This window comes from Podarcis tiliguerta, assembly GCF_965153285.1.
Source record: "Podarcis tiliguerta genome assembly, chromosome: 12".
In the NCBI taxonomy this organism is placed as follows: Eukaryota; Metazoa; Chordata; class Lepidosauria; order Squamata; family Lacertidae; genus Podarcis; species Podarcis tiliguerta.
In genome coordinates, this window is record NC_139545.1 from 13730356 (window position 1) to 13744965 (window position 14610).

Sequence of the window (14610 nt, forward strand, 5' to 3'; positions counted from 1 at the left end):
GGGTTGCATAAAATGTACGATTCCTACTCAATTGCACATTGGGTTTTGCCTAAAGTTCCTTCTGTTGTTTTTTTTAAAGCAGGGGTGGGACATTTATTCAGCCCCAAGAGATGGAGTCCCCAGCTGCTGGTGGACTACAACTCCCATCATCCCTAGCTAGCAGGACCCGTGGTCAGGGATGATGGGAATCGTAGTCAAGTAACATTTTGTGGGCCATCTAAGATGCAGGTTTGGTTCTCTCGCCCTCAAAATAGATTTCAGGTATCTCATCCCAGAACCCTCATTTTCTTTCCAGCTTTACAAAGGAATAGAACAGCAGAAGTACAAGTCTGTCACATTAACAGTTCAGTTCCCTTTATTTTTTAAAATTTTATGTACATACGAATGATCTGTATAATGTACATTCAATATAGAAAGTTTTATATACTGGATAATGTATAGAACATATCACAATTACACTATGCTTTTTATATATAACATGTTAACGTCATTTTTAAATAGGTTTTTTTTTTTTTGCTGCGTTTTAATTTTTCAATTTGGTAAAGCCAGTTATACATACAAATATCTTGTTAGGTGTGGTGAAGGAAATGTTAATGATTGAGGAGAGAGGCAAACACCAAGTCTGTCAAGTTTTGGGAGGATTATCTTGTCCAACTTGGAGAGGAGTAGGAGGATCAAGTGATTTAGCCCAATTTCTTCGAGACTGCAGTTCAACTTCAGTCATGCTTAGCTCATAAAATACAAAAAACTAGGAAAAAGTGTTTCGATTCACAGTCTTGTAAACAAAAATATAAAGGAACAAAAAAATGTGCTTACGTACAGCAAGAAACAAAAACTTCTTGCGTACCCCTTTAGGCTGATCCCCAAAGTACTTTCTTCTTATGTTACAGTGTGATAGAATCGTGGAACCTTGTCTTTCCCCCCTAAAAAAAATATATTCATAGAAAAAGGAATAACACTGTCATGAAACTGGAAAGGCAGGCAGAAATCTGTTTTGGTGGACAGGCCAAGGAATGGGGCCTTCCTCACCCCCGCCAGTCTGTTTCGGAGTCTCTTGCATTTCTTGTCCTTTAGCTGTGGTCTCCAGCTTCGTGGTCTACTGGAGGGGGGACACTGGGCAGAACCGACGAAGACCTCCCTGCAGTAAGATAGCCAGCAACTCCAGGACCTGTACCAGGGGGAAAAGATGGGAAGGAACAAACAGTTTTCTTTGAAACACTTTATCGTGAACTTGAGTGTTTTCAAAGCTGTTAGTTCGGCTGAGACAAACCAGAGTGATCTGTCCTGCCAATGACATTTGTGCCCAGCTTACATTTCTCTAGATTGATACACGTTACTGGAGATCAGATTTCCATATCACCAGTCACTGTGTTATCTAGGATTTATGTTTTAACCCAACTGCAATAATATATCCACAAAAATATACATATACATATATACACACACACACACATACATACATGTACCAGAGGTTTTCAAACTATGGTCCGTCCGCAGAAAAGTTGCAAAACAGACAAGATTATCTGAACTTCACCCTAAACTTGATTTGTTTTTTAGGCTGTTTGGACCAGGGCAGGATGATTAAACTGGCCAATGAGATGGTGGGTCAGTTGTTTTCATAATAAGCCTACTAGCTTTGTCGATTAGAGGTACCTCTCATTTTTGCAACATGGCCCTTGTTCCAACAATGCTAGTGTGGAAGCAAAAAAATGCTGCTTGCTTTCATAGTTCTAAGAGCCATCATATTAGAAAGGCAAGACTAGGCAAGTGTGGATTGTTCCTTTGAGCCATCGAAGAAAATACTAAATGGCCTGTTGAGACTCCTTGCAAAATTTTCAAGTGGTCCGTGTGGGGGGAAGAGTTTGAGAACCACTGATACGTACCCTCAGGCACCTACCATTTGGAACCCTGATGATGTCACAGGCGCAGGGGAATAAAAATCACGAGTTCCAAAACGTGGCATTGCGCAATGTTCTACAATAGTCACATGTCCGCTACAACTGTATTGCCATGCACCTAAGGAAGCATTTCGTTCTAGGAACTGCGCAGATGCAGCATGCACTGAGCAAAGTGGTATCTACCTGCTTTTAGAGAGTGCTAGAGAGAGGTTTAGCAAGCTGCCTGCCAAAGTAGATCTAAAGCCCACTTCTGAGATGAAGAGGACTGCTACCAGATAGAAGGGAAGGAGAGGAGATACCTGAGGGAGAAAGAAACCAGACGCAAGGGAAGTACAGACAGCAAAGCACTTGGAAGCAAAAGTGAGGCACCACTCCATAGTGTCCCGAAGAGGTTTGTAACTGACACATTAATCATTTGCCCCCTGGATATGCCCAGAATTAAAGCTGAAGTCCAGTTGGAGCATCCATTGCTCCTTGCGGCCCCTTTTCCAACCTTACAATTCTACAATCAAATTAAGGGGACTGAATTAAGGTGTTATCCCAGAATAAACAAGCCACATGATACACAAAAGAAGGGAAACACAACAGGAAAAGCCTAAATTAGAATTGTTTACTGACCAGTGAGGTATCCTGCTGTTTGAGTCTCAGAAATGAACAAGTCATGTTTCTGATCTTTGAAGGCACTCCACACAGAGGAACGAGACAGTATTTCATTCACCTGCAAGAAACATAAAGCTCAGGAAACGTTTGTTTCATTTTCCCTGCTGTTCTTTATAACTGGCTGCTGTCATTATGAAATTGACCCTGTCATTAGCAGCAGCTTTTGTAATTGCACAAATCTGGAGCATTTTTTTTTTTTGGGGGGGGGGGGGGTGTCCAAAAATACAAAATGCAGATACTGAAAGGAATTCAGGGTGCTTTACCTGCTCTCCATACTGTAGACTGCGAGACATAGATTTCAAAGCTTTAACGATCTGAGCTTTCGTGGCCGAGGGGCTTTCCAGATTCTCAAGACCGATGCCTTCAAGCAATCGCAGGAGGTATGGAACCAACTCTACTTTCAAAGCCTGCAAAACAAGGTTACAGTGGTACCTCAGGTTACATACACTTCAGGTTACAGACTCCGCTAACCCAGAAATAGTACCTCGGGTTAAGAACTTTGCTTCAGGATGAGAACAGAAATCGTGCTCCAGTGGTGCAGCTGCAGCAGGAGGCCCCATTAGCTAAAGTGGTGCTTCAGGTTAAGAACAGTTTCAGGTTAAGACTGGACCTCCAGAACGAATTAAGTACTTAACCTGAGGTGCCACTGTACAGGGTACTTAATGATAGTCCAAGGGCATTCCAAAGCAAGAAGTGCTCCTATCCGCCAGGGAGGTGACGAGCCTGCCTCCTAAAATTCCTTGCTCTCCTGCCTAACTCAACAACTCAGGTCATCTCAAATATGGCCACCCAGAACCACTGCAAAAATACTAAAGGATGAATTCACCACCTTCTCCAGCGTTCCAGCAGTAATTCCACATGATTTTATGGTAAAGACAACTCCAGCTCTAATAGATAGATACGTACAGTCGTACCTTGGCTCCTGAACGCTGCAAACCCAGAACTGATTGTTCTGGTTTGCAAACATTCTTTTGGAAGCCGAACGTCCGACGAGGCTTCCACGGCTTCTGATTGGCTGCAGGAATTTCCTGCAGCCAATCAGAAGCCGCGATTTGGTTTTCGAACGTTTTGGAAGTTGAATGGACCTCCGGAACGGATTCTGTTCAACTTCCAAGGTACGACTGTATTACCAAAAGCTTCATCAATGACTGAGGAAGTAATGAGTGGCATGTACCATTGGAGTTAGTCTTGCCCTGAGATGCAGGATTATTGCTGTACACAAATGCCTTTTTCTATACCAGATTCCTTTTCTGCACAAGCATGTGCCTCTGTTTGGCCATTCAATGCACACTGCTCCTACTGGTAAGGTACTCCAAACAGCAAATGTTAGGAACTCTGCATTTAGTGTTTGTTGCACACGGAACTCTGCCAATAACTCAGGGAGATATTTATGGTGTATTACGGATATCAGCATGCATGGAAACATCCCTGTGGTGCGGTAACTCTTAGAAAATACGGATACATGTGTGAGCGAATGAGCAAGGATGCATGTTAATGCAAGGACATTCCACCCGCAGCTTTGTAAAGCGAGCCTCACTTTTTCTTGTTGCCCTAAGCAACCCACACACAAGCTGCCACAGGGAAATACTTTCATTCTACACCACTCCACACAACACCACAAAGCTAGCGTAACAAATTGAATGGACACATATTTAGATTGCTATACAAATGCCTTTAAAGGGCACGGTTCCGGCTTGCTTACTTGGACTACAAGATCATTTTGTTCCTTTTGAAACATTCGATTAAGTGCCTCGCAGGCTACTCCAATCGTATCTGGCCGTTTCTTCATTCCATTCATCACGGGTCCTATGGTCTCTAGCGCTGCCATTGAGCGAACACAAAGCTGTGGAGGGGAAAAGCAGTTTGATTTAGGCTGCTGAAGATTCTTATTTAAAAGATAAGGTTACAAGACCCTGAGAAATGTCTAGCACAGAGGTAGGCAACCTAAGGCCCGGAGGCGGCCCAATCACCTTCAAAATCTCGCCCACGGACGGTCCGGGAATCAGCGTGTTTTTACATGAATAGAATGTCTGCTTTTATTTAAAATGCATCTCTGAGTTATTTGTGGGGCATAGGAATTCGTTCATCCCCCCCCCCCAAAAAAATATAGTCCGGCCCACCACATGGTCTGAGGGACAGTGGAACGGCCCACGGCTGGAAAAGGTTGCTGACCCCTGGTCTAGCATACCAACTCGAGTTAACACCCATTTTCCAACCTGGGCTGCAGAAGTAGTAGGTAACATTCCTTAAAGCTAATTGCTGCTAATTTTCCATACCCTGGATTAATTCAAACTCTTGATTGCTAGAGAGTTCAAACAACTAGGCAGCCAACATATTTTAGGGCACCACATCAGGATCGTGTTGGGGTTGCTACATACTGAGAGACTGGAAGCAACAGTTTGCCTGCAATGTAAATAGGTTGAAGCGTGCATGGACCTGATCTCTTCAACTGACTGAGTTGACAGTTTTATATACTATGATCCCAGCTGGAGACAATCTAATCTGGGGTGTAATATGTTTTAAATTGAACCCTGCTTTATACTGTGCCTAGGCAGACTTACCATCCCTGGTACTGGTTTCGGGGGGGGGGGGGGAGATTTGAAACCCAATCTACATCATCAGGAACATACAACAAGCACCTGAGATGAAAGTTCTTCCAGCAAACAATAACACAATAAACCCATATCCTCATACCTCATTATCAGACAGCATGTGTATGACACGCATTGCGCTTTTCGGAATGGCGTTGTTCTTGTGATTCAGGGCCTGGAGAATCTTGGGAAGATGACCAAGAGGGGGAACTTGGTCCGCCAGCTGAGGCTGAGCACTAAAGAGGCACACCGTCGCTGTTGTTAAAGTTTCTAAAGTTTCCCCCTGTTTCAGAACACAAAGCACAGAGCAAGTCAATCAAATTTCCTGCTCCACTATTGAAGTCAGTCAGTGAGCGGCCAGTTTACAATCAACCGTTTAATGACACTCAGGAGTCTTGATTAATTTGTGGGGATGTAGGCTTATCTTAAAGGGACGCAGGTGGCGCTGTGGTCTAAACCACAGAGCCTAGGGCTTGCCGATCAGAAGGTCGGCGGTTCGAATCCCTGCGACGGGGTGAGCCCCCTTTGTTCGGTCCCTGCTCCTGCCCACCTAGCAGTTCGAAAGCATGTCAAGTGCAAGTAGATAAATAGGTACCGCTCTGGCAGGAAGGTGAATGGCGTTTCCGTACACTGCTCTGGTTCACCAGAAGCAGCTTAGTCATGCCGGCCACATGACCCGGAAGCTGTCTGCAGACAAACTCCCTCGGCCAGTAAAGCCAGATGAGTGCCGCAACTCCAGAGTCATCCGCGACTGGACCTAATGGTCAGGGGTACTTTTGCCTTTAGGCTTATCTTGTTAAGAAGCAGAGAATGACAGCCATAACCTGAATAAGGATAAGAACCTCTTCAACGTACTGAGCAGTTACTATTTCTTCGGTCAGAATCTTGTATGGGGAAAACCCAAACTGCACGCACAGATCTAATGCGTGTGCATAAGCTGTTTCGAACAGCTGCCTGATCACTTATGCAACTGCATGCCGCACAACGGCTTGTGCTAGGATGCATTCATTTAGTGGCCATTCATTTGTTGTTCTTCAAACTAAACGAATTGCTCTCCTACTGCCTTTAACCACCATGGGTTTGCTGCTGTTATGTGCCAATTATTTCACAGCACAAGCCTAGGCAGGTTTACAGAGCAAGAAGCAGAACTGACCGCATCCTTAAAGGTCTTTATTGTAAACTGCTCAGGGCAAGCTATTCATAAATGAAACAAACAGTGGTAGGAAGTAGTAACAATAATAGCAGCAGCAGCAGCACCTTTCAGTGGACCGGAGCTCGCTTTCACAAATGCAGTTGCACAAAGCTAACACGCAACCAATCAACTCCACTTACATGGGGGTTGTTTTTCTCCAGGAGTTCGGTGAATTTTTCTAACAGTGCAATGAGAAATTCCCTAGGTTTTCGCAGCACCCAGGCCGGCTGGGCAATAAAGATTCTTAGGAAGACTCCTCCTACAGAAAGTTCACCCTCTGCTTCACCGTACACCACAGCAAAGTCCTCAGGCAGCTGGATCAACGAGAGGAAAAAAATGTCACTGAGTTCGAGCATTAGGAAAGTTACATTTGGTGTATTAGAAAGGGAGGGGAACCAACAACACAGGTGTGAGCCAAACTACGATTATAAGGGTCTGTAGCAATGCAGAATACTTTGCAGCAGGGCTGTTGAAGCTGCAGCCATCCAGTGGATGCTGGGCTCCTGCTCGCATAGGACCAAAAGTAGCATGACGTGGTCAGAGCGGATGGGAGTTTTAGTGCAGGAACATCCAGAGTTTCATAGCCCCCCCCCCCGGGTCTCTGTCCTACTGTGCAGTTTCATGCTATTAGTCATGGTACAGCGAGATAAGACTGAGCAGTAGCGGAAAAGAGAAAACGCAAAAGGATACGAAGGAAAATCACACCCATGCTTTGTCTTAATTTCCCCCGTAACGTTTAAATTTTGCTTACCTTCCAGTTAATATCAGGGTTGTCTCTCTGTAGTTTAAAGTGCCTTAAAAAAAAAAGTCAGAAAACCCATTAACAAATTATTCTGCAAGCAAGGGCTAAAAATGAATTAAATTCTAAACGCTTCCCTCGCCTGAGGTTAAAATCAAACAGGCTTATTTGCACTCTAATCGCTTTTAGCAATTTTGATCAATACAGAATATCTGGTTATATTTTTTGCATTATGCTGCCTGGAATAGACCCTGTACTACAATCCCAGAGGATTCCAAACTGAATCTAATCGTTGGCTTTACAGTTCTGCTACGTTTTACCACGAAACTGACTACAAAAGTACAACCATTATTCACCACAACTGTAACATACTCTAGCATCATTTCTCGAACAGTTGTAGACACTTTCTCTCTGGAGTTGTCATTCCATATCAACTCTGGATTTTCATGCGTTCCTTCAAAAATGTGAACAGCAGCTTCAGGGTTATCTCTCATGGCATCCATAAAGACACCAGGTAGAAACTTCATTAGGGTAATTCTAACCTAGAAAAGAACACACCAGATTGCAGATTCTGTCACCGCTAACAAAGGTTTCCAGTGAATCAAATGAACAGCTTGTAATACTGACATCTAGCAAAGCACGGGGGAAATGTTTTTGAAAGGAATTTGCCTTATCAACACATAGCAATTCTTAAACCTGTGTGGGGAATGCCTTTGTATGGCTGACTACTGAACTTGATGGATGGGCACTGTGAATCCCCATTGTTCAGCCCAGACAGAGATCCAGCTCTGACAGCCCTCTGCCTCTTTCCTCGCTGCAAGGTGACAGGGAATGAGGCAGAGCGCCTTCTTGGTAGTTGCACCCGCCCTGTGGAATGCTCTCCCATCAGATGTCAAGGAAATAAGCAACTATCTGACTTTTAGAAGACATCTGAAGGCAGCTCTGTATAGGGATGCTTTTAATGCTTGATGTCTTACTGTGTTTAATGTTTTAATTCGCTGGAAGCCTCCCAGAGTGGCTGCGGCAACCCAGTCAGATGGATAATAGAATAGAATAGAATAGAATAGAATAGAATAGAATATATAATATAATATAATTTTAGGTTTCACAATTCATGAAGACTAAGGCTATCAATAAGGGGACGTGAGTGGCGCTGTGGTCTAAACCACAGAGCCTAGGGCTTGCCAATCAGAAGGTTGGCGGTTTGAATCCCCATGACGGGGTGAGCTCCTGTTGCTTGGTCCCAGCTCCTGCCAACCTAATAATTTGAAAGCATGTCAAAGTGTAAGTAGATAAATAGGTACTGCTCTGGCGGGAAGGTAAATGATGGTTCCGTGCACTGCTCTGGTTTGCCAGAAGCGGCTTAGTCATGCTGGCCACATGACCCGGAAGCTGTACGCCGGCTCCCTCAACCAATAAAGCGAGATGAACGCTGCAACCCCAGAGTCGGCCACGACTGAACCTAACGGTCAGGGGTCCCTTTACCTTTACATAAGGCTATCAATGGCTACTATGCCCACTATTGGAGGCAGAATGCCTCAAGGAACCCATTGCAGGGATTCACATTTGGGGAGAATGCTGCTATGCTCCTGGTTATGACTTCCCACAGGCATGTGGTTGGCCATTGCGAGTATTATATGCTGGGCCAAATGGGCCGCTGGCTTGATCCAGAATGGCTCTTCTTATGTTGCCATGCTTTCCAACCAGCATGTTGCTCTACAAGACTAGTAGCTTGCAGAGAATGAAATGTAAAGCTTGCATCACGTGAGGGCTGTTTATTTGAAGTGATGCACATTGGCTGCATGCAGACAATCAGATCTTGGACTGAGAAGCCAAGCTACGAACCGGCAGACAGCCACTTGGCTCTCCCCACCCTTCATGTTAAGTGGAAAAACCAAGGCAGGAAGACGCCGCCAATTCCTCTTGCGTCCAAACCAGGAAAACTATGACTAATGGCTTCCAAATAAAGAATGGCAGTAAGTCATATTTCAAAGCTGGCTTATGTATCCTGGTTTGCTGGGAAGCTATTAATCATAGTTTGCTAGCTTAGGTATAATGGGAAGCCATGGTAACAGCAGCTTCGTGGCTTGTTTCCCAGCCCATATGAAGGGGTGATAAAGATGAATACGGCCTGTGTAATGTTAACTCCTAGTACAGGGTTGGACGGCATTTTTTATAAGCATGTTGCAAATCAAGTCTAACAGACATTGTGCTATTTAGTGTTAAAAGCATGCTTTTTAAAAGGGCCAGTTACAATGCCAAAAAATGAAGCAAAACACACTCACCTTTGGACCAACCAGCTTGTCGGCTGTCATTTTAGCAAAAAGCTCTGCGGTCTGAGATCGAACTTGGGGATGTGTTGAGTTGCAGAACATATCAAGTAAGTAGATTAAAGCACCTAGGAAGGGACAGAGAAACAGAGGGCCTTATGGCAGCCTATGAATATTCTGATAGATAAAAATAAATGAACTGTTGCCTCTTCCAATCACAGAAAGTTTGGAACATTACTTTTGGATTCTACAAGCAATGAAGAACAACAACGTTCAACGTACCTTTTGCCATGGCCTCTTTAACTATTTTGGTACTGGATGTCAAAGCATACAGAGTTTCCAGAACAAGCTGCCGACCTGCCAAGAGGAAAAACCGTGAGCGAAACCCAGCTTTTGTGTGTCTCTGTTTAGCAAAGATGAAGTAAAAACACAACAGGGCTTGTTTAGAGTTGGACAATGGGGCCTGCGCTATTGCCTAGTTTAGCTGGCCCCTCAGGAAAGAGCTGTTTATGAAGTGAAACAAAAGCTTTCCATAGACTGAGTTCCATGGTCAGCAAAGGTATTTTAAAAAAAATCCTATGAAAGATCAGCTTAAGTCAAAGAACTAAGCGCTAGTAGAATTAAAATATATGCATATAAAAAAATCACATACATATACAATAAAAACATCACAGGTCTAGCCTTTCCCTTAAAAGCAAGTCCCTAATAGAGAAAGAAGTTCCAAAGGGCTGATTGTGGCAAGATTCATTCAATCATAAAATGGGTGTATCCTGAAAACCTAGTGAGAGTATGACCTAACGTTCTCTGAGGGGTCTCTGCCACGGGAGCATATTCACCCAGTGCTTTTTAAACTGCACTGGCTCCCGGTAGAGTACAGGGTCAGATTTAAGGTGCTGCTTTTGACCTTTAAAGCCCTTCACGGCCTAGGACCCTCGTACCTACGGGACCGCCTCTCCCGGTATGCCCCACGGAGAGCCTCAAGGTCCATAAATAGCAACACCCTAGTGGTCCTGGGCCCTAAGGAAGTTAGACTGGCTTCAACCAGAGCCAGGGCCTTTTCAACTCTGGCTCCGGCCTGGTGGAACGCTCTGCCTCATGAGACCAGGGCCCTGCAGGATCTGATTTCTTTCCGCAGGGCCTGTAAGACAGAGTTGTTCCGCCTGGCCTTTGGCTTGGAGCCAATTTGATTCCCTCCCTCCCTTTCTTTTTTCCTTTCCTTCTCCTCCTGCAATGAGGCTACATTTTAATGTTTCCATATTTTAATGTTGTATTTTAATTTTGTTTTTAAGTTGTAATCATTCAATTTGTTTTTATTATTGCTTGTAAGCCGCTCTGAGCCCGGCCTTGGCTGGGGAAGGCGGGGTATAAATAAAAATTATTATTATTATTCTCTAGATCAATTTTGAAAGCCAAAGACAACACCCCAACACAGGCGATTTTACTTCATTAGTGACTTCCTATAATTTCCCCAACAGATCTTACGTCAGAGGGCAAGATCTCCAGTTTAGAGAATATTTGTCTCTACACAGTCCTGAGACCTCAATGCCCTTCCCAAGTTGGAACTACAATTCTATATGCATGCTTGTGTGGGGAAAAGTTTATCTTTTTCTTTTGGTACCTAAAGAGTTTTCTAAACATGTATTTTTGTTGCTGAGTAAGTAAACTCACGCTCTACGTACTTGAAGGTAGTGAATGTAGGAGGGCTAGTAAGTTGGAAAGAACCATTGCTTCTGCAATATTATTTACACATTCTTGGTTACTAGTCACTATGTTCACCACCTGTGAAAGAAAGAAATAAAATAAAATAAAAACTGCTAGACTGGTATGGAAGCAGCTAGTTGTCAATCTTGATTCCTTCAAGACAAGGATTGTCTACATATTGATTGGATACATAAATTCGAGCTTTGCTTCCAGAAAGGCCGCTCTGAATTTGCTGTAAATATTTATGGCAGAAAATGTCTTTCAAAATATTTGACCAAATGCTGTTTTCAAACAATAGGAGTTTAATTTTGCAACAGAAGGAGCACCATCAGGTAAAAGCTGTGACCCTAGTTCTCTAGAGCCAGTGTGGTGTAGTGGTTAAGAGCGGTAGACTCCTAATCTGGGGAACCGGGTTCGCTTCCCCACTCTTCCACATGCAGCTGCTGGGTGACCTTGGGCCAGTCACACTTCTCTGAAGTCTCTCAGCCCCACTCACCTCACAGAGTGTTTGTTGTGGGGGAGGAAGGAAAAGGAGAATGTTAGCTGCTTTGAGACTCCATAAAGGGAGTGAAAGGCGGGATATCAAATCCAAACTCTTCTTCTTCTTCTATCTCTTCCCAACCCTGCATCGCTGTCACTACCCATTCAGAGCGAGGTCAATGCAAAGGCTTTGTTTGCCCTTGGCGAGGTAGCCAAATCTGCTTTGTGTAACAACAGATATATGACCTGTGATTATCTGGGATCATGTGGGCTGAAAAAAGACTCCCCATCCCCCAAAAATCTGCCTCTTAGCCAGCTTCTTAGAACAGGCAAATAGGTGTGGAAATGTAAGCTGGGGGGAGTGGATAGTGGTGTATAGGGGTGGGCGAGGGAATAACCCTTTTTCAATACTCTGGATAACAGTGGTGGTGCAAAGAGACCAGTCACTTTTGCCAAGGCAACTTGGGCCATTGCTTCTGCCCAACGATGATCCTTCCGGTGAGAAATCAAGACTGCCACTGTCGCCTTTGGAAATAACATCTGGACAAATACTTCAAGAGTCATTGTGTTCTACTGCCTGCTAAATGCACATTCCTTAGTACTATTTGCATAGCTTGTGAACTGAAGATTTAAAGTCATGTACGGTAGCTACCGTATTTTTCGCCCTATAGGATGCACCGTCCCATAAGGCGCACCTAGTTTTTTGGGGGGGAAATAAAGGGGGGGGGAAAGTATTTCCCCCCCCAGGCGCGGGGCTGGGGCGGGGGAAGCCCGAGCTTCCCCCGACCCCAGCCCCCAGAACAGGCAACTTTCTGCAAGCCGTGGGAGCCCGGTGCCGGGCTCCCGCGCCTTGCGGAGAGCTGCGCGAAGCCTGGAGAGCGAGAGGGGTCGGTGCGCACTGACCCCTCTCGCTCTCCAGGCTTCAGCGAAAGCCTGCATTCGCCCCATAGGACGCACACACATTTCCCCTTCATTTTTGGAGGGGGGAAAGTACGTCCTATAGGGCGAAAAATACGGTATTTTGATGTCCGGCACTTCATTCTCTAGCTACAAAGCCCAAAACCAGAATTGTTACTGCCTGAGTGTAAAATAACGTCCTTACATTTGTCATAAAAGTGAACACTGCTTTGATTAATCTACACAATATTTTCCGAAGTAAAGAACTTTCTCCTGTGGTAAGAAACTTTTATCACTTTGGTTTTTACCTCCAGAGCCAGCTGTTGGACTTGACCAGCTCCGTGGACACGCAGAAGGGAGAAGATTAACTTAAAGTGACCTATGCATTCACATTCTGAACCTGCGTGGAGAAAGACAGCTGCTATGGTTAAAGTGGACGAAACTAAGGCACTTACTTTCAAGTAAAGCTATCTTAAAAACATTTTTTAAATACCCCCCCTCCCCACTTTAATCAGCTTAAACAGCCATTTTAGTTTGGTGATAAGCTGTACGACTAAGCATTCATCTAAAACATCCAAAATCTAAAGTGAGGTTTTGTTCGACAGGAACGTTTAGGGTGTCCAACATGCCTCGCTTACCTGGGTTGTGTTTTATTACATTTCTCAGAGCCTCCAAGGCCATCTCAACCCTTCTGAGTCTCTCTACATGTTGGTTTGACTCCACCTTCCCTGTGTGAGTCATGGCCATTAATGTATGAAGGTACTGGGCTTGTGAGCCTATGTAATCCAAGAGGCTTGCAGCAAATGATTTCGGAAGCTGTAGGGTAACAAGCAAGAAGGGAAATTAAAAAGATAGATAGGAAAGAAACATTTTGTTGTGGCTGCTTAACACAGTGTATCCATATTTTACAAACTATTTACAATTAAGGGATGAACAATCAAATGCTCTATCAGGATACATAGAATCATAGAATCATAGAGTTGGAAGAGACCACAAGGGCCATCGAGTCCAACCCCCTGCCAAGCAGGAAACACCATCAGACCACTCCTGACATATGGTTGTCAAGCCTCTGCTTAAAGATCTCCAAAGAAGGAGACTCCACCACACTCCTTGGCAGCAAATTCCACTGTCGAACAGCTCTTACTGTCAGGAAGTTCTTCCTAATGTTTAGGTGGAATCTTCTTTCTTGTAGTATGGATCCATTGCTCCGTGTCCGCTTCTCTGGAGCAGCAGAAGCGTCACCAGTAGGTGTTTCAGCTTCACGTAGCAAGGCTTCCTCACAAGATTATAACAAAGGAAGGGTAAGACTGCTATATAAAAGTCTGGAAAGTTCTATAGTATAGGGTTACTCTATTCTGAAAACATTTCTTTTCCGACGTTTGAATTTTTTAACAAAGGAAGAGCTGTAACAAACATGTAACAAAATTCAGAGGGAACGGATATAGAACCTCTGAACGTATCTGCTGTGTTGATGATTTACTGAGAACAAATTAGTACATCCTATATTTTGACAAGGAAACATATTAATACATGTTTCGTATTAATATGCAGGGGGGAAAAAAAGGAATTAACCAATTTAAAACCATAAGACTTCACCAAATAGCAAGAAGTAGAATCTTACCTCCAGCTGGAATGTGGGGACTTCATTGTAAACTCTAACAAAAATCTCTCCAACAATAAGCTCTTTTGCATGATCGCTGAAGATGAATTCAGATCCATAGCTTTTATCACAGTCACCCTTTAGAAAGTAAAAATCAATTGAATCTATTTGCAGCTTCCCATAGTAAAAACATTAAGCCGAATGGACGCAAAAGCAGTACAATCCCCCAATATGAATTGTCTACTTTAAGCTTGGAGACATGAAGCGGGGACAGAATTTGATTTCAGTTCTCGTTTACTTTGCAAGAAAAGGCTAGAAGGTAGGAGGAGAGCTGGCCAGCGCTTGGGAAGATATCTATTACTTCTGTCCTTTCCCATGGCTGTTGCTAATTCCTGCACAGGCTGCACTTTAACCCTCAACGATCTTTTAACACGTGTGGTGCTGCAAACAGGAATCCTGCAACCAAAAGCATGCTGGGTTGAAATCGTTCTTTTAACCCCAGCTGCAGAACTCGAATATGTATGACAATCGTACTCAGCTACAAGTGATTGCCAAAGAAGAAGAAGAAGATGCTAAGCAACA

General features: G+C 44.0%; 1 protein-coding gene across 3 annotated transcripts in view; it reads right to left on the reverse strand.

Moving 5' to 3' along the window:
* Positions 1–337: 337 nt before the first annotated feature.
* DNAJC13 (DnaJ heat shock protein family (Hsp40) member C13) overlaps positions 338–14610 on the reverse strand; it is a 66003-nt gene continuing 51730 nt past the window's right edge. For 2 of the 3 annotated variants that reach the window (XM_083404633.1, XM_083404632.1), the window contains 14 exons: positions 14050–14166; positions 13067–13244; positions 12737–12828; positions 11030–11129; positions 9633–9707; positions 9366–9478; positions 7453–7622; positions 7093–7135; positions 6482–6655; positions 5253–5432; positions 4261–4401; positions 2822–2965; positions 2517–2616; positions 338–1168 (listed from right to left, as the gene is read on the reverse strand). In XM_083404633.1, the coding sequence (XP_083260759.1) occupies positions 1071–1168; positions 2517–2616; positions 2822–2965; positions 4261–4401; positions 5253–5432; positions 6482–6655; positions 7093–7135; positions 7453–7622; positions 9366–9478; positions 9633–9707; positions 11030–11129; positions 12737–12828; positions 13067–13244; positions 14050–14166 (1725 nt within the window). In that variant the 3' untranslated portion in view covers positions 338–1070. Of the gene's footprint in view, positions 1169–2081; positions 2198–2516; positions 2617–2821; positions 2966–4260; positions 4402–5252; positions 5433–6481; positions 6656–7092; positions 7136–7452; positions 7623–9365; positions 9479–9632; positions 9708–11029; positions 11130–12736; positions 12829–13066; positions 13245–14049; positions 14167–14610 lie in introns of all 3 variants that reach the window. The other variant, XR_014503337.1, reaches the window with a different exon arrangement.